Here is a 26,245-nt window from a genome sequence, read left to right as displayed (position 1 = left end):
AACACTAACTATTACTTGAGGAAAATATATTACAGAAACTGCTAAAGGCTTAATCCTCTGGACTTGACTGATGTTAAAGGATGTCAAGATTAGAGTGATAATGGAAAAGCACAGCAGGTCAGGCAGCATCCAAGGAGCAGGAAAATCGACGTTTCGGGCAAAAACCCTTCATCAGGAATGACTTTAAAGGATGCACCTACAAAGACAATGGATGCACTGGTAGTAACCCTTCAATTCTAGAAAAGTCACAAAGGATTGAAAAACTACCAATGTAATGATCTTATTTTAAAAGACAACCAAGAGGTTACTTTAGGCCAGTTAATCATAGAATCCATACAGTATGGAAGCAGGCCATTTGGGCAATTGAGTCCACACCTACCCCTCTGAAGAGAATCCACCCAGGCCCACTACCTACCCTGTCCCTATTATCCTGCATTTCCCATGGCTAATCCACCAGGTGTATACATCTGTGGCCACTATGGGTAATTTAGCATGGCCAGTTCACCTAACATGCACATCTTTGGACTTTGGGAGGAAACTAGGCTCAAAGAGGAAATCTACGCAGACACTGGGAGAGTGTGCAAACTGTACACAGACAATCACTCAAAGCTAGAATCGAACCCAAGTGTCTGGCGCTGAGGCAGCAGTCTAATACTGAGCCACCGTTCCCCCTATGATAGTCTACTCTAAAGGCCGTAATAGAGCAATTAGAAATGTCTAATGTAATCAAGTCGAGTCACTGTGGCTTCATGAAGAGGAAATCTCACCTGGCATGTTTACAGTGGAAACTCTATTATCCAAATGTGATAGGCGGGCACTATTTCATTCGGATAATCGATTATTCGGTTAATTGATTAAATGCCTTTCCTCTGGGGCTTGAAGTTTTAAAGTCTGCTCCCTATTCAGGAGACTGCAGCAGCGCACAAACGTCCAACCCTGCCCCCAGCACAAAGCGCGTGATCCTCCGCCCCCAATCTGGCCCCCCCCCAGCACAAAGTACGCGAGCCCTCGCCCCCAACACAGCCCTCCACCACTGCTCTCCCCCGGCCCCTCTCCGGGGAATCCGGACTGTACACTAAAAACAAGATTTCTGCCTTTGTGGGGTAAGTCTCCAAATAGCGAGCGCACACAGACACACACACATACTCTTGTCCTGTACAGGACAATATTGGAGAGATTATTCCTGGGAAGCCAGAGGCGAGTTAGGGTGCACCCCTCTGTAGAACTCCAGGGAAAGTGTGGGGAGAGAGAGGGTGGGATGTCAGCCATTTGGAGACGGTGCCTGTTTCATCACTATAAATAAAAGACGCGCTCACTGCTGGAAACACGTCTTTGATGTAATGTTTCTATTGGGACTTCGAGATCCTCTTCGGATAATCCAATTTTCGGATAATCGAGGTTCCCCTGTATTAGAATTCTTTTAATTAACAAGCTGGATAATAAAAGGGACCTAGTAGGTGTAATATTTGGAAGGCCAATTGATTAAAATTAATAGACCACCCTGTCAGAAATAGTGTATTGACATGGATAGACAATTGGCTAGTCAATAAGAGTTGAGATAAATGGAGTATTTTCACAATGGCAACCTGTCATTAGGAAGCAGATAAGCTAACCATGGTATACCAAGATGTTACAGAGGTTGGTGCTGGGGCCACGCTTATTTGCAACATACATAAATTACTTGGCTAACAGAAGTGAATATACATGTTTGTGGATGGCACAAAAACTGGTGGAAACACAAGTGGTGAGCCTACTTGGGGATATAGACAGGTTAAGTGAGTGATCAGAAACTTGGCAGATGAAATATCATGTGCCATTATGCACTTTGGCTGGTCGAATAGAGGAATGAAATATTGCTTCAAGGGAGAAAAGTTGAAGCACAAACATTTTGACTGTCCTTGTGCATAATCATGAAAGGCTAGCATACGAGTTCCGTTAGTAGGGAAGGCAAATGAAATGTTTCATTTATTGCAAAAGAAATTGAATATAAAAATGGGAAGTTTTGCTAAAACTTTACAAGACACTTGTTAGACCACACCTAAAATACTGTGAGCAGTTTTGGAGCCCTTAAGTATGCAAAAATATAATTGCAGTCCAGAGAAGGTTCACTAGGTTGACACTTGCTCTGTAGGGAGTTTCTGTAGATGCTGAGAGGCTATTTCCCTTTGTGGGAAGTCTAGGACCAGAGAGAAATAGGCCTACACACTATTTACACACTAAGAATATAAGTTAAGGCTATGTTGTCTACCCAGTGCCAGGTTTCAGGACATCTACTCAGGGAGGGATAAGAACTTGAAAGGGTGGGGAGGATCCAGATATCATGATCCATGTAGATACCAACTGTATGGGTGTAGGTCTAATGAAGAGGTCCTGTTTAGACAGTATAAGGAGAAATGTACAAAACTGAAGACGAGAACTTCAAATATTAATTGCTGAATCATTACCTGAACCACATCAGTTGGCAAAGGGCACATAAGATTACTGAAATGAATGCAAGGGTCAAAGATTATACGGGAGGAGTTGGCTGGATAATAGGTCAGTAGACAAACTGTGGTCAACACTTAAGGGGACATTTCAGAATAAGTATGTCTCTGCTATAAAGAAAAATTCTAAAGGGAATACCCATCATCCGTGATTAATTAAATTAAGAAAAGCGTCCAACCTGAGGAAAAAGTACTGACATCCATACTGGAGGAAGTGGGGACTGGGTCAGTTTGAACAGTTGTAGAACTAGTGTTCCTGAAAACTGCGCAATCAAGCAAGTAGGGAGGGATTTAAGCTTAACACTGGGGATGAGGGATTAAACTTGGGTAGGTATAGCAAATCAAAGAATAGAGTCAAGGCAAGAAAACAAATAGTAATTTCGGTAATGAAGGCCAGAGGTGGCAAGAAAGTGCATAGAATGTAGACCTAAGAATACGCTGACAGTCGAGGCTAGATGTTGGCAAGAAACAAAAAGGCACAATCAAATTCCCGTAGCATTCATAACAATGTAAATGAATCGATAGTGCAAATTAAAGTAAATAAATGTGATCTGAGAGAACTTCTGGAGCCGTGACTGCATAATGTTATGGTTTGGTCCTACGTGTGACTGTCATATGGCATTTGAGAAGAATAGCAAGCTAGGTAAAGTTGAAGGGGTAGCACAATTAATTATGACGCTGGTGCAATAGTTATAGATTTTCTTGATTCAGGACATCAGGGTGTCTGAATGGTTTGGGTGGAAATAAAGATTAATAAGCTAAAGAAGTGTGTTGGGGAATAGTCTTCAGGCCTCCTAACAGTATTCAGTATTCAAAGTTTGTGAGAAGATTTGTAGCTCGGGTGCTCGTTGCTGTGGTTCTGTTCGCCGAGCTGGAAGTTTTTGTTGCAAACGTTTCGTCCCCTGTCTAGGTGACATCCTCCGTGCTTGGGAGCCTCCTGTGAAGCGCTTCTGTGCTGTTTCCTCCGGCATTTATAGTGGCCTGCCCCTGCCGCTTCCGGTTGTCAGTTTCAGCTGTCTGCTGTAGTGGCCGGTATATTGGGTCTAGGTCTATGTGTTTGTCCAGGACAAACAGGAAGACAGCTAACGATCCGCATCCACGAACATTAACTAGCCACGAAACGACACGACCAGCTATCCCTAGTAGCCACACACGTAGACGACAAGCAACATGAATTTGACTGGGACAACACTACCATTATAGGGCAAGCGAAACAAAGAACAGCCAGGGAATTCCTAGAAGCATGGCACTCATCCACAAAATCCATCAACAAACACATAGACCTAGACCCAATATACCGGCCACTACAGCGGACAGCTGAAACTGACAACCGGAAGCGGCAGGGACAGGCCACTATAAATGCCGGAGGAAACAGCACAGAAGCGCTTCACCGGAGGCTCCCAAGCACTGAGGATGTCACCTAGACAGGGGACGAAACGTTTGCAACAAAAACTTCCAGCTCAGCGAACAGAAACACAGCAGTATTCAGTATATGGAACACACAAAGTATACAAGAATGAATATAGGGTGCTTATGATTAAGGTATAGAAATATCATCTACATATCAAACTAGAAAAATGAGATATGATGTGTTCATACAATGATTTAGAGTTTTCTCGCGTAATGGAGCCTGGGCCCAGCCAAAGAGCAGGTTTGACTTGAGATTGTGTAATGTTGCAGGATTGATCAATGACTTCAGATTAAAGGCAGCCCAGATAAAAGACTACAATATGATTAAATTTTACATCCAGTTTGAAGGGGGAAAGAGTGGATTTAAGATAAGTATTTTAAATTTAAATAGATGCAATTGTGTGGGCATGAGAGCTGAACTAGTGAAGTGACCTAGAGTGTTAGGCAAGATAATAGGTCAATAGACAAACTGTGGTCAACATTTAAGGGGACATTTCAGAATAAATATGTCTCTGCTATGAAGAAAAATTCTAAAGGGAATACCCACCATCTGTGATTAATTAAGAAAAGCTTCCAACCTGAGGAAAAAGCATATCTTGCACAAAGATGAATGGCAGGTCAAATGGTTGGACAGAATATGAAGAATTGCAGAGAAGGGCTACAAGATTAATCAGAAGGAAGACATTGGAGTATGAGAGGAAGCTAGCTAGAAATTTAAAATAGATAGCAAGATTTCTCAAAAGGAAAGGTGTGAGTAAAGTGTGTTGGTAGAGAGTAAGAATGGGGAGTTAATATTAGTGAGAAAATGCGTTTGAGACTTTTCTCATTAATTTTGCGCTTAAAAATGTTGGAAGCTCAATTTCTGGGTTTATCAATTTATAATTTTCACACTTTGGATTGAAATATTAATTTCAGCATGGCATTAAAAATCTTATTTCAGGAGTGTTTAATGTGTTATGACCTGACATTTTGAATTTAACATGTTAGCTATTGCAAATGTAATTTGAATTTTATATAATACTGCCAGAAAACTTGGTGTATCAATACCACAAGTTGAATTGGAGTTGAAGAATTGACAAAGCCAGTTATCAAATCGAAATCTTTCAATTGTAAGAGATGTAAAGGAAACTGCAGTTTACTCTGACTGTTTATCCTGAGGGGAAAAAGGAACACTTGTGAAACACGCAAACTAATAAAATGCACTAAGTAGCCACGTTCAGTTTCCCCCCAAATTATTTTCTAAGTTTAACGCAATGCTGACCTCTATTTGTTTTCAAGCATAGATATTTTTGATAACTAAAACTTTTAGCTTTTTTTAAGAAGCATGAGACATTTCTTGCAGTCCAAAAAACAGCAATTGCTTCTGACCTCATAACATTGCCTCAGTGGAGCAGCAGAGAGAAACCATCTTTAATGGCAGCAGAGGATAATAAATGTAAAATAACTATTCAAAAATACATTTCAGTAAGCTATTATAAGTAGATTAAGTAAGAACACAACTTTTTTTGGTTATCAATTGTCATTTCCAATAGCTAAGAGAGGCGAATGCTCAATTAAACATATTCACCAGCTGTACCAGATGATAACCAGATTAGATAGTCAACCCTATTGAAGATAATTTAAAAGATTAACATCGCCATTTTTAGCAGGACTACATTTATAAGAGGGCAAAAATGTGATCTTCCTGTGTGAAACCTTTCCTTGAATTAAACTTACAATTTGTATTTTCAAAAATATTTCCTTCTTGTTATGCATGTGATTTGCATTTTTGGATCAAAAATGATAAATATTTGAAAAGCCATAGATATTTGTTTGATTCGCCATAGTCTACAGAGCTACGGACCAAGATTTTCTAAATGGAGTGAGGGAAGTTAATTGTTTGGCGTGGGCATGATGGCTGAATGGTTGCCTTCTGTACTGTGAACATCTTGAATCATTTGAGATATGCTGTACTTGCGTGCAGTGGTAAAACAGATTCTGTGCCTCTGTATTAAAGTACATTTTGCCATTTAATGATAGAAGAGCTTAAAATTCTTGGAAATTGGAGTACTAGCAGTGGGTTTGACTTCCAGGGATAACAAAGCTGTGGAGATAGAATTTTAAATGAAGACTTCGGAGTTAATGAATATTCGAACTAGGAGAATTCTGACCTGAAGTGACCATGTTTAAGATGCTCGTGACACCCTTGTTGAGAGGGGCAATTGAAGGAGATTTGCAGGGACCACCTGGTCAGAAGTATATACTGGGCTCAAAAAACCTTAAACCTTATATGAACCTTTGAAACAGAACTCAAGCTGCATGGTTATCGTGCGGTTTTGAGGGAATCAAATGGAGGCATAAGGAAAGTTGAGTTGTGTTTAGTTTCAAATATAAGTGTGTCCTTTGTACTTTTGAGGCCTTTAGCATAACTGACTAGTTAGTGTAATGATTAGTATTCATGTTCTTTGATTTTGATGTAATGAAGTTCTTTCTTTCAAACTGTGAACCTTGTGGCTTCATTCTTCTAGTAAATATCAGTGTTTTAGTCATAGACCCATAGCATGCACAGGATGAAGCAGATGCTTCAGTCCAACTCCATGCTGATCAGATGTCCTAAATAAATCTAGTCCCATTTTCCATCATTTGGCCCATATTGCTGTAAACCCGTCCTATTCATATACCTTTCCACATGCCTTTTAGATGTTGTAATTGTACCAGTCTCCTCCACATCCTCTGGCAGATCATTCCCTCTACATGAAAATGTTGGCCCTTGGGTCCCTTTTAAATCTTTCCCCTCTCGCCTTAAATGTATGCCCACCTACCCAGGGAAGCGATCTTGCCCGTTCACTCTATCCATGCCCCTCATGATTTTAAACAAAAACACTTATCTGGTCTCTAAGAAGTTCATAACACTAAAGGCATTGACTAAGCTATGCAGCAAATATTTTGTGAAATTTTGGGTAGCCTGAGAGAGGCTACTTTCACCGAGCTTCTTCCACCGAGCTTCTTCAATAAATTAAAATTTCCTTCAGTTATAATATATATTCTTAAAATAAGTCACAAATACTGGTTACCATCTAAGCTATAATATGGAATTAGAACTATATTCCCTTAGCCCCACTAATAATTGTCCCTGGCCACAAACCAAACGTGCAGTATCTAACCTAAGAGATGTTACTGCCTCCTGGAGCAAAATGTCCAAGTAGTTTTCCTCTTCTCTGATGCTTTGCAGCATTCAGAGTTCAAGCTGCAGACTATTGCTAATTGCTGATGATGAGTAGCAGTTTTATTTATTTAACTCAGCAGTCTACTTTAATGTAAAGGGGTTTCATCTCATTCTCAACAGGACACTCAACAAATACCCACATGCACTTTGGTTGAGCTGGTTCTGAGTACTCTTGCTATGCATTCTCTAAGGAGGACAATGTCAGTAAGTAACTGGCAGTTAGGCAACCCCGTGGTTTTTGATGTGGACCAGCCAAAAACTGTGTTTTTACGTAGTTTAGTTGGCACATGCCTGTGGATTGCAATACTAAGACATGTTCCCATGTACACTGTGGAACAGAACTGCAGAGCTCATAATCTGTACCTTTGGTCATTTTTCTCGCCATCGACTCTTAATGCTGTGGTTTGTTCTTTTTCTCGTTTTAGTTCATTTTCTCCTTTCCTTTGTTATTTCTGTATGTTGCTGTTCAGGTTAAAATGGAGCTAAAGCCCAGGTCTGGATAAGAACCAGGTTCTTCTGTCCCCTCGTAAATCTCAGTCTCAGTCAATTGGAAGAGAGCATACACATGTTCAATAAGTAACTCAAAGGAAGTGAGGTAGAAATCGAAATGGGAGTGAGGATATGGGGAAGGTAATAGGGTAGTGTTTGAGTTGAAAGGTATAGGCAATGCTGAGTTAACTCCCAATTGAAAGCTGCAACCCACAATCTAGCAACTCCTTTTTCTGAAATGCCATGCTTCCCTATCTGCAGCAACTGTAGCTCAGTAGGTAGGTGCTCACCTCTGAATCACAAGGTTCTGGGTTCAAATCCCACTCCAGTGGCTGAGCACAAAAGTTGAGTCTGCCATTCAAGTGCAGTTGCAAAGGAGCACTGCTGGAACGAAAAGTTAAACCAAACCTCTATTTGCTCAGGTCGATCTAAAAGATCCTTTGGCACTGTTTCAAAGAAGAGCAGAGGTGTTATCCCTAGTGTACTAACTAATCTCTTGGAATTTCTTTTGCAGACGTAGATTTTAGGAAGCTTGAAATCATTAGTTACGGGTCTGCTGGTGGCTAGTCAGGTTTATCCTTGCCCTTATAGATTCTCCCACAGTGGGTGCAGATGAACATTTGGTTGCTGCTAAAGACAATTAGACCAATATTTACACCTCAAAGCAACAAATTATTTAATGATTATCGCAGTCCTGTTTGTGGCAACTTGCTGAGGGGAAAAAAAGGTCTTTCAAACCTTATTAATGTATATGACTTTATTCAAGAAAGGAAAGGTAAATCAAAAAACTAAAGGCTCATCAGCCATAAGACATAGGAGCAGAATTAGGCCATTCTGTCCATTTGAGTTACTTCACCATTCAGTAAGATCATGACTGAACTGATAAATCTCTATTCCACTTTTCCTGCCTTTTCCCATAACGCTTGATACCCTTGCTGATGACAAATCTGTGTATCTCAGCTTTAAATTTACTTAATGACTCAGCCTATTCAGTAAGAATTCCACAGATTCGCTATCCTCTGAGGAAACAAATTCCTCCTCATCTCTGTTTTAAATATGCAACCTTTTTTTCTGAATTTATGCCTTCTGGATTGAGACTTTAGCATAGAGTCATAAAGATGTACAACACAAAAACAGACCATTTCAGTCCAACCGTCCATGTCGACCAGATATCCCAACCCAATCTCGTCCCACCTGCTAGCACCCGGCCCATATTCCTCCAAACCCTTCCTATTCATATACCCATCCAAATGCCTTTTAAATGTTGCGATTGTACTAGCCTCCACCACTTCCTCTGGCAGTTCATTCCAAACACGTACCACCCTCTGCTTGGAAAAAGTTGCCCCAACCTTTTTGCAGCTACCCTGTAAAGTTGCCTCTTACTCTTGTAAATGGCCATGAGTACAGTCAGATCTGCTGTAACGTGTTAGTTCTGTTCTCATACAATCCTGTGTTATACAAAAATTGCATATTAGCAGCATAATTTAAACTAATGGGGCTGGAATTGCCTTATAACCAACACATGCTTTAAAAGTTTGTGCTACAGAAACAGTGTCCCCAATTCGTCAATCGCGTTATAGCGAATTCACATTAGCAAAACATGCCTTATAGCAGAACGGCCTATACAGGCTTTACCTACTTGATCTCTCTTCATAAGACAGTCCCTCCATACCTGATATCAGCCTAGTGAACCTTCTCTAGACTGCATCTAATGCCAATAAGTTTTTTCTTCGATCAGGAGATTAAAAATGTTCACTATATTTCAGCCATGATCCAACTAGTATCTGGTATAGTTTTAGTGAAACCTCCTTACTTTTATACTCCATTTCTTCAAAATAAAGTCCAGAATTCTATTTACCTTCTGTATTATCCACTGGACTTGGATGCTAGTCTTTTGTAATTATAGACAAGGGCTCTCAAATTCCTCTGTTCTTTAGTTTTCTGTACTTTTCTCCATTTAAATAATATTCCATTCCTGCACTTTTCCAGCCAAAGTGCATAACCTCAGATTATCATGTGAAAACGTATTTACCAAATTTTCTTTTCTACTCACTTAACTTGTCTGTATTCCTCTGCAAACCCTTTGTGTCATTTTCACCACTTGCCTTCCTACCTATTTTTGTGTCATTCGAAAGCTTAGCTATAGTGCATTCACTTTACTCACCCAAGTCATTAATATATATTGTAAATAATTGTGGTCCCAGCACTGATCCCTGTGACACACCACTAGTTGCAGGTTGCCATCCTGAAAATGTCCCCTTATCCTGTCTTCTATTTGCTAACTTTTTGTTTTCCATGATAATAGACTACCTACAACATCATGGGATCTTAAGTAGCCTAATGTGTAGTACCTTATCAAAGATCTTACAGAATTTCAAAAATGTTAAATCTATTACCTCCACTTTATCCTGTTTTGGTACCACCTTAAAGAATTCTCGTAGATTTGTCAGGTCTGACTCATTGAAAAGTTTAATCAATTTACAGTTTTAGATCATTACACTCATGTGGGATCATGATACTTTTATTCATGGATGCTTGGTCAGGTTCTTCCAGGTCTTTTTGCTTGTAGTCTTCTAGTGTTAATCATGAGTTCAGCTGCTGGGAGCTGTTCACGCTGATCCCTTTTCCAAGATCCTTTACTCAAATGTCATCCTTATTGCATCCTCTTCTTGTCAGTTAGTATGTAACTCAAAGATCCTTTTAGCTCAATCAATGCTTCATCTTGATATACAACAGTTTGCAATTGCATCATTTGTTTTAACCCAATCAACAGTTATTTATGCCACAGTTTTAGTCTAGCAAAAGCAGTTTGAGCCAGGCTTTTTGGTACTTGATAAAAAAACCAAAAAACCGAGGATGGTTCACTGGACCCAAAACGTTAACTCTGACTCCTCTTCACAGATGCTGCCAAACCTGTTGAGCATTTCCAGCAACTTCTGTTTTGTTTCTTTGGTTCTTGATTCATGCTGTGGGATTCCATAGGCTGTTAACCCATTATATTTTAGTTTACAGCCCTTCAGTCAGTGCTTTTTTTGTCACCTTTTGTTTTTAAATAAGGGTTACATTAGCAGGTTTACAATCCTTTGGCCATGTTTTAAGAAAGATTGCCACCAGTGTATCCACTATCCCTTTAGGTGCTTTCTTTTAATGTCCTAGGATGCATTCCATCAGCTCCAGAAACTGATAGACCATTAGTTCCTTTAGTTTCCCTAGCACTTTTTCTCTAGTGATATTATTGTATTTACTACTTCTCCTCCTTTTGCCCCTTGATTATAGAGTCAGAGAATACTATAAATGTCTCCTACTGTGGAGACTGATGCAAAGCGTTTATTCCTGATTCACCAGCCTCATTCTCTAAGGAGCCTAAGTTCACTTTGGGTTCTCTTATATAATTAAAGAAACTCTTGCTGTTTGTCCTGATATTATTTGCAAGCTTTTTTCTCCCTTTGTTTTGATAGTCTTTTGTTGATTTTTAAAAATATTCACAATCCTCTGGCTTACCACTAGTCTTTTCCACGTTTTTTTTCTTTCAATTTGATAGTGATGTTAACTTCCCTGGTTAACCATGGTTGGCTTATCCCCTTCCTAAACGTTTTTTTTCCTCTCTAAAATGTGTCTTTGGCAAGAGAAATGAGCTATTGACTTAAAAATCTGTCATTAGTCCTCATTCACTTTCCCAGTCCACTCCAGCCAGCTCTGCCCTTATTTCTTTGTAATTACCCTGCTATAAATTACTCCTACTTGTCTTTTTTTTCATCTTCCAATTCAAAGTAATTTATTTCCATTGTACTTATCCTAATATTGGTGATGTTGAAGTTATTGGAAATCATAATTTGCATTAAAATAGACTTTTGTTTGGAAAGCATCTGCTAATCAAAAACACATCATGTCAAACTAACTGGTTTGAATTCCTAAATTGACTGAGTTATTATGTGTGCTTTTGGACAGCATTCGACAAAGAGCTACAAAAGAGATGGAACCTTGCAATTCTGGACTGGCAGACAGTAAGGATATGAAGTGGAATATTCAGGGAATCAAAGAGTGCTGGTAGATTGATGTATTTCAGGCTGGGAGATAATTGGCACCGATGATGGCTAGGTTGGTTTGGAACTTTCCATGATTTTTAAAAATTCAAGTAACTGCTTGATTTCTTTCAGTTTGTTTGGGTCAACTGGTATGTCAGGTTTGAAGGTGAAACAATTAATCTAATGGATTCAAACCTCAGATGGCGAAAATGCATCGCGGTCATTTAAGACTAGTGCCATTGCTTAGGAATTGATTCATTTGGTTGAACTGGACATTTCCAAAGCCTGATGGGCTTTAATTTCCCGTTACAGCTGAACAATGTATGGTGATCTAATGAAAGGATTCAGGAATATGTGAAATGGATTTTTCATTTGAAATAAGAGAGGACTTGAGAGGACAATAATGAAAATGAATGTCTCTCAAAATCTGAAATGTATATCCCAAGAAATCAAGTCTGATATTTAAAATTTGTGTTTCCTGTGAAGGATTAATTTCTTGCTCCAAATTAAACCTGGGTAATGAACAGAGTTTGAACAGTAATCTGATCAATGTATACACTGAATGCACAGTCATGGCCAATCAGAAATGTCTTTCTATTTGCAGTTTGTTACTGTCATTTAATGTAGTCATTCCTACCCAATCAGCTTTCTGCGAGGTGCTGACATCACTAACTCGTCTCTTCCCTTCGGTGTAGCTTCATTTTCGTAGTGTTTTGTGCTAAAATGGAAGCTGCTTTCTTGCCTTAAGGAATAGCTAGTTCTGCTGGTATAGGCTAGATGTTGACATGTAACAGAGCTGGTAGCAGGATGGTGGTGGATGCAGCCAGTTCGAATGGGCCCTTCCAGCCCACGGGCCTTCTTCATTTTCGAGGTGGGTTTATAATGTATGCGGCAGTGGAATGTTACGCTTGCTTATCTGTTCGTGCGGTGCTTTTGTGAGGGGAGATTAGAAATAAAGGAAGTGCGCACTTGGAGAGCAATTCTGTTGAAGCCTGTATTCCATCAGGGCGTTGTTTGCTCTTGTTTAAAATCAAAGAGCAAATTCTGTAATAGGCTTCAATTGTACGATTAGTAAGGCAGCTCTGGTTCATTGAAGCATTTCCTTCCTATCTTGAATCTGAGTTTGCTGCTTTCTGCTGTCACTGTCCCATCCCCCAACTAAGCGTGCTGATGTCAAAGGAAGTGAGGTCATTAGCCTTTAGGAGAGGTTGAGTGATTGTTGGGGGCTGGGCTTTAGCCCAGGTTTGGATCTTTTCGGAGGTTGTTTTGTAACATAACTTTTTTTTTGCCTGCTTACTTTCAAGTGCGGGAGAAAAATCTGCACCGTTTCATTTATTCAGTACGGTTTTGTCCTTTTAAAGCAAAATACATATATTTCATATTTAATGTATCATTACATAAGTGTTTTGATGGAGTCTCGGTGTTATCTTGCTGAATGTATTTCAAGCTCGGAGTGTTTTGCTTGTTTTGTTTTCAAACTTTTGGAATGTTGTGTACAAGATGGGACCTAATTAGCCAAGTATTTGAAAGCTACTGTTAGAATTTAGCTGTGTATTCAAAAAGGAAGCCTCCCTAATTTGTGATTCATGTTTATTGGGTATGCGTTCAAAAATTTAAAACTTACTATTGTAATTGACAGTGCTCCACATATGGGCAGATGCTAAGTAAAGCTATTTTTAAAAAAAAAACTACCATCATTTATTAAAAATAGTTTTTGCAGTGGAAGCCAGTTTCGTAATGCGTGATATTTTGCACTTGCGTGTGGTCATGAATTTAACTGGCTACCCTGAAGGTAACTGCAAACACTAATATTGAAAAACCTTCTTAAAGATCAGATAGAATGATTATATTTAAAACTAAAGTATTTTAAGGTTATTTATTGTATCTTTCAAAATTAATATTAAACAAAATGAATTATGATTCTGGCTATTTGCAAGTCTGCAATGTTAACTTTTCAAGTTTTAGTTACTTTCTCAGTCCAGGATGTGGACGGTATTTACCAGTCCTGTTTAAATTGTGGTTAGAAGTTGCAGATACTTTGCACATCAAAATTAATGTGATACTAGGAATTTCTGTGCAGTTAACAGTTTCACTGTGACTAGTTAGAAAATTTTTGACAATCAATGGAAAGAATGTTATTGTTACTGTAGAACTTGAGCATTTTCTCGTACATCTAAAAAGAAAGTACTTGGAAACAGCTACATAACTATAAGTACTAGGATTTTCTATATTGACTGCAGAGTAACTTGTAATTCTTAGTTACTGGATTTCTGCAATATGTTGCAAACAGTTGAAGTCCGGTTTTAATGTAGAAGATGCCACCAAGCCATCAGATCCATGTTCACACTCTGCAGAACAATCAGTTTGTCTCTTTCCCGATCCCTGTAACCATGTAAGTTTTATTTACCTCACGTTGGCATCCAATTTCTATTGAAAATCATTAATTGTCTTCGCTTCATCCACCCATGTAGGTAGCGAGTTGTAGGTCAATGCAATCTTGGATTAAAAAAAACTGTTCTTCCTTCTGTCTTCCCATATCTGTGTCCCAGAACTGTGTCGCCAATACTTGTACCATCAAATAATGGAAACAGCTTTTCTTAATCTACCTGATCTGGAAATTTTTGTTGCAAACGTTTCGTCCCCTGTCGAGGTGACATCCTCAGTGCTTGGGAGCCTCCTGTGAAGCGCTTCTGTGAAACACATCGAGCTGGACCCAATATCCCAGCCACTACAGCGGACAGCTTAAACTGACAACTGGAAGCGGCAGGGACAGGCCACTATAAATGCCGGAGGAAACACCACAGAAGCCTCCTTCACAGGAGGCTTCCAAGCACTGAGGATGTCACCGAGACAGGGGACGAAACGTTTGCAACAAAAAACATCCAGCTCGGCAAACAGAACCACAGCAACGAGCACTCGAGCTACAAATCTTCTCACAAAACTACCTGATCTATCATCATGTACACCTCTATCATCCAACTATCTTCTTTGTTCTACAGCAATCAATCCAACTGCAGCCTAACTTTTAGCTTTTTCGGAATTGTGTTGGCTCCCTTTAATTCAAATTTCTTAAAGAATTTGTCTATTAATTGTTTAATTAATTAAAGTGACCATGTCCTTGCGCACATTTTTTGAATGCATTTCAGACTTTTTAATCCTCTGGGACTTCCATCAAATCTAGGGTGAATTGAATGATTATGGCAAACACTTCATTGGATATTTAATCTGTTTCAAATTTGTAATGATTCAATGACTTATTCTGTTAAATTGTAAGTTTATTACGTTATATTGGTACTAAGATCTACAAATAATTGAAGGCAGGGCAAGTCTTTGTAAGTAATGGTTTAAAAAAAAATTCATGTGTAGCATGTTATTTACCACGAGAAATGAATATTTATAACGTCATGCACAGAGCTACAATTTCAAATATTGTCTTAGAAAAAGATTGCTATTAATGTTTTTCATTTTAAAGGCACTGTCCCACAACTGATTTTGATCTTTTTTGTAACAGTACTACATTTTATTTTTGTAATGGCAGTAAATTGATCACAAGGAGGAATAAACATTCAATTTTGACTTAAAACATTCCAACTGTTGCTCAGTTTTTAAAGCCATTGAATTAAAAAAAAACATATGGGTGCACAAGGTTGATTACTTGTCACATGTTTGTTTCTTCATTAAAATATTGAACATTTGCCAAGTATTAAATCAAAATTCTAATTATTGGTGCATCTAAATTAATTTAATATTTTTAGCTAAAAGACATCTGTTATTTCCATGAGTTTGGCAGCACAATTTATGCACACTTTATTTTATGCATCTGAACAGAGGTGGCATGGTTAGCACTGCTGCCTCACAGCTTCAGAGACCCTGTTTGAGTCCACCCTCAGGTGACTGTGTGGAGTTCGCACATTCTCCCCATGTCTGCATGAATTTCCTCCAGGTGCTCTGGTTTCTCGCCACTTCCAAAATTGTGGCTTAGTCATGCTAAATTGCCCATGGTGTCCAGGTATATGTGGGTTATGTGGATGGTAGATTAACCATGGGGAATGCAGCAATAGGGTAGGGTGTAGGTCTGCTTGGGATGCTGTTCGGAGAATTATTGTGGATTCCTTCCACCCAGTAGGGATTCTATAAGTTAAAACATACGGTAATTCACTTTTTTTTTTAAAAAAAGCAACATGAAAATTATGTTTAAGATTTTGTAGTCAGGGATATCAATACCTTAATGCCACATGGCATTATTACAAAGAACCCAGAGATCAGAAAGCACAAGGTTATCAGAATTCCCTGTTCCACCTTAATATGTTTCAGTCTAAACCTTGGTACTTTATCTTGTAGCAGTGTTACTTTTTTTAATCAGCCTGTCTTGAATAATATCAGATTAGTGGTAGCTTTTGTGCTGTAGACCCATGTTATTAGAAACTGGATTGAAACTACCCAAAACGATTTACACTGTTCCCACATCTGATGTTTAGTACACATTTTAGTTTTGTTTGTTTCATTGACCCTGATAATGAGCCTGTAGAAAATCTTTCAAAACTTCTTAGGCCAAAATATCTCTTAAAGGTGTTTTAATATTGATGCTTTCACCCTTCCCAGATTTAGTTTGGAAACATTAGTATTTCAACTTGTAAACTATTCATTCTAATTCACTGATTTTGTCAATAATATTGTAAAGTTGAGTGCAGTGCAGCAACTAATGACAGTATTTTGTTAAATGTTAAAAGGTTATCAAGTTCATTTCATTTAGGAAAGATTCCTTTGTCCAAAAACTTGAGCTTTAATTCAGTTTATTTAAGTGCACCTGTAAACATTATAGCACATATTTGGGCATCTATCCAAAATACTTAATAAATTATTTTTGGAATGAAGTTTCCAGTTTTAAAAAATCAATTAAAGCAGAGTCTATCTTGCAGTGCAAAATATGATGCTAAAAGTTTTCATTAATCTTCAATCAGCAGTCTCCTTCTCAGATCCTCATCAGATTCCTGTCTTCAGCCCATTCAGTTGACTAAGATCAAGAAATGGCAGAAGACCCTGGAGATAGTCGAGGCTTTGAGCCTTGGACAACGTGCCATCTGTACTACTGAAGACCTGTACTTGAGAACCAGCCATGCGTGTACTCAAGTTATTCCAGTAACTGTTACGTGACAATGAGGAAAACTGCCTTCAAATCTTTTGTTCACAAAGAACAGTACAAGTCCCAACCAGCCACTCACCACCCTATCAGTGCGTATATACTGATTTTTTTTGATTGAATTTATTGTCACATGTACCAAGGTACAGTGAAAAGCTGCCCGTATTGTTTGCAAGACAAAGATCATATAGTTAAGTAGCATAGATAATTAAAAATAGGCAAACAGTAAATAACAGGTAAATAAATGGCAAAAACACAGGTACAGGCGAATGTTAAGTTTGTGAGCCCATTCAGTATTCTAACAACAGTAGGGTAGAAACTGTTTCGAAACCAGCTGGTGTGTGTGTTCAGGCTTCTGTACCTTCTCCCCGATGGTGGAGGTTGTAGAAAAACAGTGCCAGAGTGGGATGGATCTTTGAGAATGCAGGCAGCCTTTTCTTGACAGCGGGCCTGGTAGATGGATTCTGTAGATGGGAGGTTGGCATTTGTGATTATCCGGGCCGAGTTCACCACTCTCTGTAATCATCTCCAATCTTGAATGGTACAGTTGCCATACCAGGTAGTAATATATCCAGACAGAATGATCTAGATGGTTCACCTATAAAAGTTTTATTATTTTGAAATTTATTCCTTTACAGTTTTGAATTGAGAGCTTGAAATTACTTGTGGGCTTTGAAATACCTTGTGGTAAAAACAAAAGAAGAGATCAAACAAGCTTTGGAGGCAAATTTGGATGTTTTGTGAGAGAGCATTGTTGTCTGCTCCTGAGACAGCGTGAAGATTCGAAAATTCCCTGTCTAATCTGTCACACAGCAGGAAGTCTGAAGAGGAGAAAACTGAGTTTGAAGCATTACTGACTATACCTCAGTGAATGGAAAAAGTGATGCCTTTCAGGAAAACAACCAAGAGTCAACATCTTTATCTGTGAAAAAATACGTTGTGAAAGCTATTTGAGTAATCTGACTTTTGTAAAATTTTATTTATCTCTTCAACTGTGTGTGTGTCTATTTGTCTGTCTTTTGTGTGAATGGGGGCTAAAAACAAATGTCTTGGGTTTAAAGTATACATGTTAATCAGCTTATCAGCTTAACTTTAATTTTTCCTCTGCAAAAGTTATTGTGTACTTAATAAACAGTTAAGTTTTTGTTTGAGATGCAAAACTGGCATTTGGGATTATTTTCAAAGGTCTGATTAGGAATCATTGAAGTAATTACTGGGGGTAACCTGCATTTAATTTTACTATGTTGCATATACAGCAGTAGAAACGCTGATTTGGTTCGGCTCTGTCTCCATGTCACAACACAGTAAAGTGACAGAGGTGTTGATTAGTATGTTGGTGCTTTTGAATCAGTCCTTAGGATCTTTTATGCTGCTCTGAATCAGGGCAGCAGGCAGAAATGGCCTTAGTTTCCATCTGAGCAGCAACTTATATTTATGTTGCACCTCAGCATTAAACCATCCAAAGGCATTTCATGGGAATGTTATCAAGCAAAATTTGACTCTAAGCAACATTGATCAAGCTTTTTATTTTCTCAGAGGTTGGTTTGAAGAGGCCTGTTAAGTGATGAGAGTGGAAGAAATGTTCATAGAGAATGTTGAGTTTAGGGTTTTGACAGCTGAATTCGTGGCGACCAACAGAGGGATCACTTTAAATCATCAAAAGGCTGAAATTGAAGGGATGCAGATAATACAGGCAATTATGGGGCTAGAAGAGTGTACAGAGAGAAGATGCAGTGAAGCAACACAAGGAGATGATTTTAAAATTGAGATACTATGTAAAAGGTGCCATTGTAGACCAGAAATCATGAGTGATTATCTATAGGTCTTGATATGAGTTAGACTGCAGATACATTTTGAATGAGCTTAAGTTTATGGAGGGTGGAATCTGACCAGGAGTGTGATGAGGTTTCAGCAGCAGATGAGTTGAGGCACACAGAGTCAAGTGAAGCTAGAGATGAAAATGCAGGAGGTCATGTTGGCACAAATATGGGGTTGACATGGTAGCTTTTTTCAGTAAATACTAAGCCAAAGTTGTGAATTGGCTGGTTCAGCCTCTTGAGTTGCTAGGAAGAGGGAGAGAATCAATGCATGTAAGCGAGGAATAGGGGGGCAAGGATAGATCCTTGGGAAACTGGGGTAATGATGCAGGTGCAGAAAGATCGGTTTTGCAGTGATTTACAATGTCACCCAGCTTTTGGGTTATTTGTGTTTTAGGAAGTGGTCAGCATTAGTAAGACCAGCATTTTTGCCCTTGAAAATATAGTAATGAGTAGCTGTCTTTGGCCACTATATTACATTATAGAGTAGGTATGCCGAAAAATGCTAGGGTGAGATTTTGAACCAGTAGTGGGAAGTAGATTTTTTTTTCCCAGTTGTGATAGACATTGACAAAGAAAATAGGAGTAGGCTATTCAGCCCTTAAAGTCTGTTTTATCATTCATTATGTTCATGGTTGATCATCCAGCTTAATAGCCCATTCCTGCTTTTCCTCCATACTCTTAATGATCCCTTTAGCCGCAAGTTCTGCATTCTACTTCTTGAAATTGTACAATATTTTGACTTTGATTGCTTTCTGTGGTAGCATATCCCACTGACTCACCATTCTATGGTTGAAACTTCTCCTCATCTCAGTCTGAGTGGTTTAGCTACAACTTCAGAATGTATCCCTGGTTCTGGACTTCCCTGCCATCATGGACATCCTTCCTGTGTCTACCCCATGTAGTCCAGTTGGAAGTTTGTGTTTGAGACCCCCCACCCTGCCCATCCCCCATTATTCATCTGAGTTCATGAAAGATAATCTTAACCAATTCAACTTCTTACACTCCCTCTAAAGTTAAAACATCCTTCCACAACGAAGGAGACCAACAATGAACACACTGTTCTAGATGTGGTCTCATGAAAGCCCTGTATAATTGCAGCAACACTCCCTGTTTCTCAAATCCTCTATGAAGACCAACAGAACATTTACCGCCTTTACCACCTGCTGTGCCTGCTAGCAGTTGGTGGGTGAGGGCATTCAGGTCTTGTTGCACTTTCCCCTCCATCAATTCATAGCGATTCAGATAATTTGCCATCGTGTTTTTGCTCCCAAAGTGGAGAACCTCACATTTATCCACATATTGCATCTGCTTTGCATTTATCCACTCATTTCAGCTTGTCTAAATCTCAGTGAATCATCTCTGCATTCTCCTCAACGCTTTATCTTCCGCCCAGCTTTGTGTCATCTACAAATTTTGAGATATTACATTCCGTTTTATTGTCTAAATTATTAATATAATGTATATTGTGCGTAACAATATAATGGGGAACATGCAGGTGCTGGTACTCCTATGTAACAAGTGGCCATGTATTTCAAGGTGGTAGACATTTCAGATTGTTAGGGCCTTCTGAGAGATTCTTAATGAGTTGTTGTGAGTGAATCATTTTATTGCTGCACTCTGCAGTACTGGTGGTGACGGTAATGAATATTTAAAGTAGTAGGTGGGACGACAGTCAATTAGACTGCTTTGTCCTGGGAGCTGTGAAGTTGCCCATATCAACCATCCAGAGAGGTGAAGTCATGATGAATTGCATGCTGTAGAATACTCAGTTTTTGACTTTAATTTAGAGTAAATATAAGGCTGATCTACTTAAACTTCTGCGAACCTCCATGGGGAATTGAGGATTCTCCATTGATGGGGAATTTAGCACTTCAAATGCTCTGCTAGTCTTTATTATCAGTTGTAAGCTTTGTTTAAAACAGTCTCTGAAAGTATGCATGTTTTTAAAAAGGTAGCAAGCTGCTACAGATGAAAAATGTTTCAACCACTTAGTGAAAATTTAACAAGATGGCATTTTGTTTTCCTTCTCTATGTTGCTACATTTGTCTCTTCCCCCATTAGTGAAACTGTCAACAGCATAAGTAGGTCTGTGTCATCAAGAAGTTAATACTAAAAATAGTTTGAACTATTACAGTGGAAATAAAGCACAAGTGAAGTTCAAAGCAATCTATTTTTCTAATCAACCTGTTCAGAGATGTTATTACACATCTCTGGAGCCTGTGGGGCTTGAACCTGGGCCTCCTATTCCAAGGATAGGAATACTACCATTGTGCCACAAAAGGTGCGTTCAAAGCAATCTCCTATGAAGCGCCAAGCATGAAGTTCAATTCTCGAACATTCTCTTAAATTGAGGGGTATTGTTGGATATTTAGATACATTGCTGATAAAACTGAAGAATGCCGATCAATGGAAGTGTTTGATGTTTTTACTTGTTGGCATCGACTACAGGTAGCTCTGCTATTACATGATAATTGCATTCTTGTGCGACCCCACGCTATACAAAAATTGCGCAATATGAATACACATGAAGTGTTGCTGATTTAATCGCATTATAGCCAACACACTTTAAAGTTCACATTTTAGAAAACACGTTTCATATTCATCCAATCGTGGTACAGCCTATCTGTGTTAATGAAAGTGTAATATAACAGAACTACCTGTAAATGATTGGGAAGAGAGTTTGCAGCTTCAGGATAGCACCTTTGAAACCACTGGTGAGATATTCATTAATTTCATTAATAAACTTTGTAACATTGACATACATTTTCACTTGTATCTGCACTGCCTTTTAGGTTTGGTCATCAGGTTCCAGCATCTCAAGTCCATTCTCTGCCCTTGCTTACCCCAATGCTTTTTCCAACCTCAGCGTGCAGCATTACTGATTTATTAGCTGAAGGAGGGTTATGTATATATAACTATAATGGGTTTTTTGGCCTCTCAATCATTCGCAAATGGAACCCAGTACCGAGGAAGAATGTCAATTAATCTACATCCTATGGAGCCATCAGCCAAGTGAAAACAAGGCACTAGATGAAAGCAAAGGCTTTCACACTGATACTTGAAGTCTTTTCGTAGTAATTAGGATGCAGCAATGGTAACAGATGAGTAGGGAGAACTCCAAATTAATAAATGTCCTCACCAGTTTTTTGTCGTGATTGTAACAGGGTCATCCAGCTGGACCTCAGAAAATGAGTTCCCTGATTGGAACGGTTAATCTGGCTAATTTGTTTTTTGAAAAGTGAGTGTCAGAGATACTGACACTCTGGTACCTGACTCTGAGGCAGTACTAAAGCAGAGGATTGTTGTTGAGTACAGGGCAACTTAGTGACAGAATACTAGGCTCTGCGGAGCTCTTTGAATGGCGATGAGAGTGGGATTAATGAGGTAACTATGCAAAAATGCCTATTAGCTGAAGCCCAATTGGACTTCAAACAGGCATTACATCAGCCTTTATCATTGGAAAATGCAGTAAAGGGAGCATATGAGTTGCAGGGTATTCCAATGGAAGTGGACACCGTTACCAGCCTAACTCGGGAACACAACTTGATTGAAGGCAATTGTATAGCCTCACTTAGGATGTACCCTGATCAGAGGGACTCGAGGGTGGCCCACAGCAAAATCCCAAAATCAAAGTTAAGCCTCAGCCAAACAGTTCAAATTTTCTTCAGGATCTTGGCTGACAAGCCTTTGAAGTTATTGCTGGTATGCAGACCCTTGACAGCAAAAGAGTCCTTCTTAGACCTAAATTGAGGAAGATAATTCATTGCCAGGTATTCTGTCACCAAGTCACTCTTTATTTGCACAAGAACAGTTCTTGACTTTAGGACTGCCTCATTCAAAGTAAGATACCAGAGTGTCATAATCTCTGACGCATTCCTTTTTCATATGTTAGCCAGGGCTCCCTGTTTGGGGCTGATAATTTGGTCCAATCAGGGAACTCGTATTCTATAAGGTCCAGCCGGTTGACCTTGTTACAGAGACTACATCCCTACCCCGCGGAGTCTGAGGACATAGGCTAGTCCTTTCTTGTGCAGAACCCCCATGGGGTGTTTTTGAACCAGGTCAAGTTTCTCCAACCCCGTGATGCATGCAGTGTGTAATGCACGACAGCTGACCTCTACACCAGGATCACCTGAGTAGAATTTGCTTCTCTCTTTCTGTTGCAAAGCTATTATCTCCATCTCTGATGCAGAGGACTTGACAACACTTGATGGAGAGGGTGAATCCACGGGTTCTGGCACCGTTTCATATTTTACCAAGATGTAGCGCACCCTTTGCTCCCACACTGTATGGGAATTCTTGCTTTTAGTATGGTTCACGTGCTTGTTCAGGGCTGTCTCACCTATCTGAACTTTATATTTCACTGCAGACAAACTAGGCTGGAAGAACACAGCAAGTCAGGCAGCATCAGAATATTGGGAAGTCAATATTTCAGGTCGAGACCCTTCATCAGGATTGGGGAGGGGGAAGGGAGCTCAGAAATAAATAGGGGCAGTGTGGGGCTGGGGCAAAGCTAGGTGGGCTAGTGATAGGTGGAGGCAGGAAGGGAGTTATTGTGATGCAAGGGTGGAGCAGATAGGTGGGAAGGAAGATGGGCAGTTCAGGCCAAGGAGGCAGGGAGAAGAGCAAGAGCACATAGGATGAGATTGGGATGATAGTAAAGCTAGTGAGGCAGGAGGTGGTGCTGGAAAGGGAGCCGGGGAATGAGTCAAAAGGTTATTTGAAATTGGAGAACTCATGTAAATCCTCCTGGCTGTAGGCTGCTCAGGCGAAGATGAGGTATTGTTCCTCCAGTTTGCAGTCTGATTCATTGCAACACTGGAGGAGACCGAGGATGGACATGTCAGAGAGGGAGTAGAAGGGGAATTGAAATGGATGGTAACTGGGAGGTCAGGCTGGCTGTTACAGCCTGTCGATCATGCTCTGTGAAATAGTAACCTAGTCTACATTTGGTCTCACCAATGTAGAGAAGACCACATCGGGAGCACTGGATGCAGTAGACTGCTGACAAAGGCGAAGCAGTGGTAGCCTGAGGATGGACCTCTATTTTGCAGAGGTTGAATGCCAGCTCTCCGCCACCATGTCCTACCTCCCCCTTTAACAAAACCTTACCATGGCCCATTGAGCCACCATCTCCCATACTGTTTGGCTACTTTGGATTCCAGCATCTGAAGTTTTTTTTTGTCTCTAACCAAGTTTATATGCCACTGGTCCTGATCTCATGTTGACCATGCCTCTTACCCGTGTGGAGCCATTTATTACTCGTTACACCAAGCTTTGTCCCTGTAACAAAGTGTCTGTCTGGCTACTGATGGGCTGGCAGATTTATGATAGTTTTTATACTGTTAATAGTAAGGTTGAAAATGGAGGGAAAGATTCAAATTGGAATGGCCTTGTGGAATCTAAGAGAAAGTGAGAACTGCAGATGCTAGAGAGTCAAGAATTGATAGTGTGGCACTGGAAAAAGCAGAGATAATCAGGCAGCATCAGATGTTACCTGACTTGCTGTACTTTTTCCAGCGCCAGACTTTATATCAAAACTGGCCTAGTGGATCTTTGGCAGGAAATACTGCACAATTTCAGCTGCACCTACCATACTGTACAAAATTACTTATGAATATCATAGCGATAAGAAAGGAAATAACTAATCTGGTTAATTACAGCCCTTCTTGGGCATTACTGATGTGGTAGAACAAATTATCAGTAGTAAGAATTACTCACCAGTAAACTGTTTGTGGCTCAATTTTGGTAAAACTTGGTGTACGTTTTGATCCACAGTTCATTAACAGGTTTGTTTCAGATCTGGAGGCATGAGCTGAAGATCTGAAGTGGGTTGAGATTAGCTGCTCTTGACGTAAAGCAACATTCAACTCACTTAAATTAATATATTTTGTAAGTAATAGCATTGAGAAAAGTTAGATGGGGGTCAAGTACAGATCAGCCATGATCTGATAGAATGGTGAAGTAAGCTTATGCCTTAACTTTTTGCTTCTATAAGTGTGTGCACTGATACATACTGTGAACTCCTCATTGAGGCTACTATTGCCAATATTACTTTTTCACTTTATATGTGAATTAAAATCACCCATAACTACTGTCATCCCTTTATCACAAGCACCTAATGTATCATCTTGTATACTTCGTCCTACATGATGATTACTGTTAGGGAGCCTGTAGATCACTCCCACAAGTGATTTATTTCTCGTACAATTCCAACACCCAAACTGATTCCCCTTCCTGACCCCCTGAATCACAATCATTTGAATATTACATCAGTGTCCCCTTTGATTGGGTGTGTTACTACTCCAACTTTACCTAGTTTCTTTATTAAGACCATAAGACATAGGAGCAGAAATTAGGCCATTCAGCCCACCGGGTCTGCTCTGCCATTCAATCATGGCTGATAAAGTTTCTCAACTCCATTCTCCCGCTTTCTCCCCAAAACCCTTGATCCCTTTGATACTCAAGAACCTATTTATCTCGGTCTTAAATATACTCTATGACCTGGCCTCCACAGCCTTCTATGGCAATGAATTCCACAGATTCACTACTGTCTGTCTGAAAAAGTTTCTCCTTACCTCTGTTCTAAAATGTCTTCCCTTTACTTGTGGGCGGCACGGTGGCACAGTGGTTAGCACTGCTGCCTCACAGCGCCAGAGACCCGGGTTCAATTCCCGACTCAGGCGACTGACTGTGTGGAGTTTGCACGTTCTCCCCGTGTCTGCGTGGGTTTCCTCCGTGTGCTCCGGTTTCCTCCCACAATCCAAAAAAATGTGCGGGTCAGGTGAATTGGCCATGCTAAAATGCCCGTAGTGTTAGGTTAAAGGGGTAAATGTAGGGGTATGGGTGGGTTGCGCTTCGGCGGGTTGGTGTGGACTTGTTGGGCCGAAGGGCCTGTTTCCACACTGTAAGTAATCTAATCTACTCTAAGTCTCTCCTACCAGTGGAAACATCTTCCCAACATCTACTCTATCCAGGCCATTCAGTACTCTGTGTGTTTCAATTAGATTCCCCCACCCTCCACATCCTTCTAAACTTCGAGTATCGGACCCACAGTCCTCAAACGTTCCTAATATGTTAAGCTCTTCATTCCTGGGACTATTCTCGTGAACCTCCTCTGAACACGCTCCAGGGCCAGTATGTCTTTCCTGAGATATGGGACCCAAGACTCTGCACAATACTCTAAATGTGGTCTGACCAGAGCCATATAGAGCCTCAGAAGTACATATCTGCTTTTATATTCAAGTCCTCTCAAAATAAATACCATTATTGCATTTGCCTTCCTAACTACTGATTCAACCTGCAAGTTTACCTTGAGAGAATCCTGAAATAGAATTTCCAGATCCCTTTGCATTTCAGACTTGTGAATTTTCTCCCCTTTCCTAAAATAGTCCATCCTTCTATTCTTCCTACCAAAGTGCATGACGTCACACTTTCCCACATTGTGTTCCATCTGCTGCTACTTTGCCCACTCTCCTAACCTGTCCAAACCTTTCTGCAGCTTTCCCACCTCCTCAATGCTACCTGTCCCTCTACCTATTTTTGTATTGTCTGCAAACTTCGCCAGAATGCCCTCAGTTCCTTCATCTAGATTGTTAATGTATAGTGAAAAGCTGTGGTCCCACACTGAGCCTTGTGGAATACCACTTGTCACCGGCTGTCATCCTGAGAAG

At 39.8% G+C, this 26,245-nt stretch overlaps 1 protein-coding gene across 7 annotated transcripts in view; it reads left to right on the top strand.

The window, feature by feature from the left end:
* ppp2r5ca (protein phosphatase 2, regulatory subunit B', gamma a) overlaps positions 1 to 26,245 on the top strand; it is a 179,153-nt gene that overhangs the window by 54,639 nt on the left and 98,269 nt on the right. For 2 of the 7 annotated variants that reach the window (XM_043697394.2, XM_043697392.2), the window contains exon 1: positions 12,285 to 12,483. The exons of 4 other annotated variants lie outside the window; for them this stretch is intronic. In XM_043697394.2, coding sequence (XP_043553329.1) covers positions 12,390 to 12,483 — 94 coding nt within the window. In that variant the 5' untranslated portion in view covers positions 12,285 to 12,389. Of the gene's footprint in view, positions 1 to 12,284; positions 12,484 to 16,576; positions 16,845 to 26,245 lie in introns of those variants that run through there. One more of the 7 variants, XM_087989770.1, reaches the window with a different exon arrangement.

The sequence above is a fragment of the Chiloscyllium plagiosum genome, unplaced genomic scaffold (assembly GCF_037043375.1).
Source record: "Chiloscyllium plagiosum isolate Xiang-an unplaced genomic scaffold, Cpla_swu_hap1 HiC_scaffold_8, whole genome shotgun sequence".
Lineage (NCBI taxonomy): Eukaryota > Metazoa > Chordata > Chondrichthyes > Orectolobiformes > Hemiscylliidae > Chiloscyllium > Chiloscyllium plagiosum.
The sequence above is the reverse complement of the archived record's forward strand: the minus strand, read 5'-3'. Positions and strand labels throughout refer to the sequence as shown.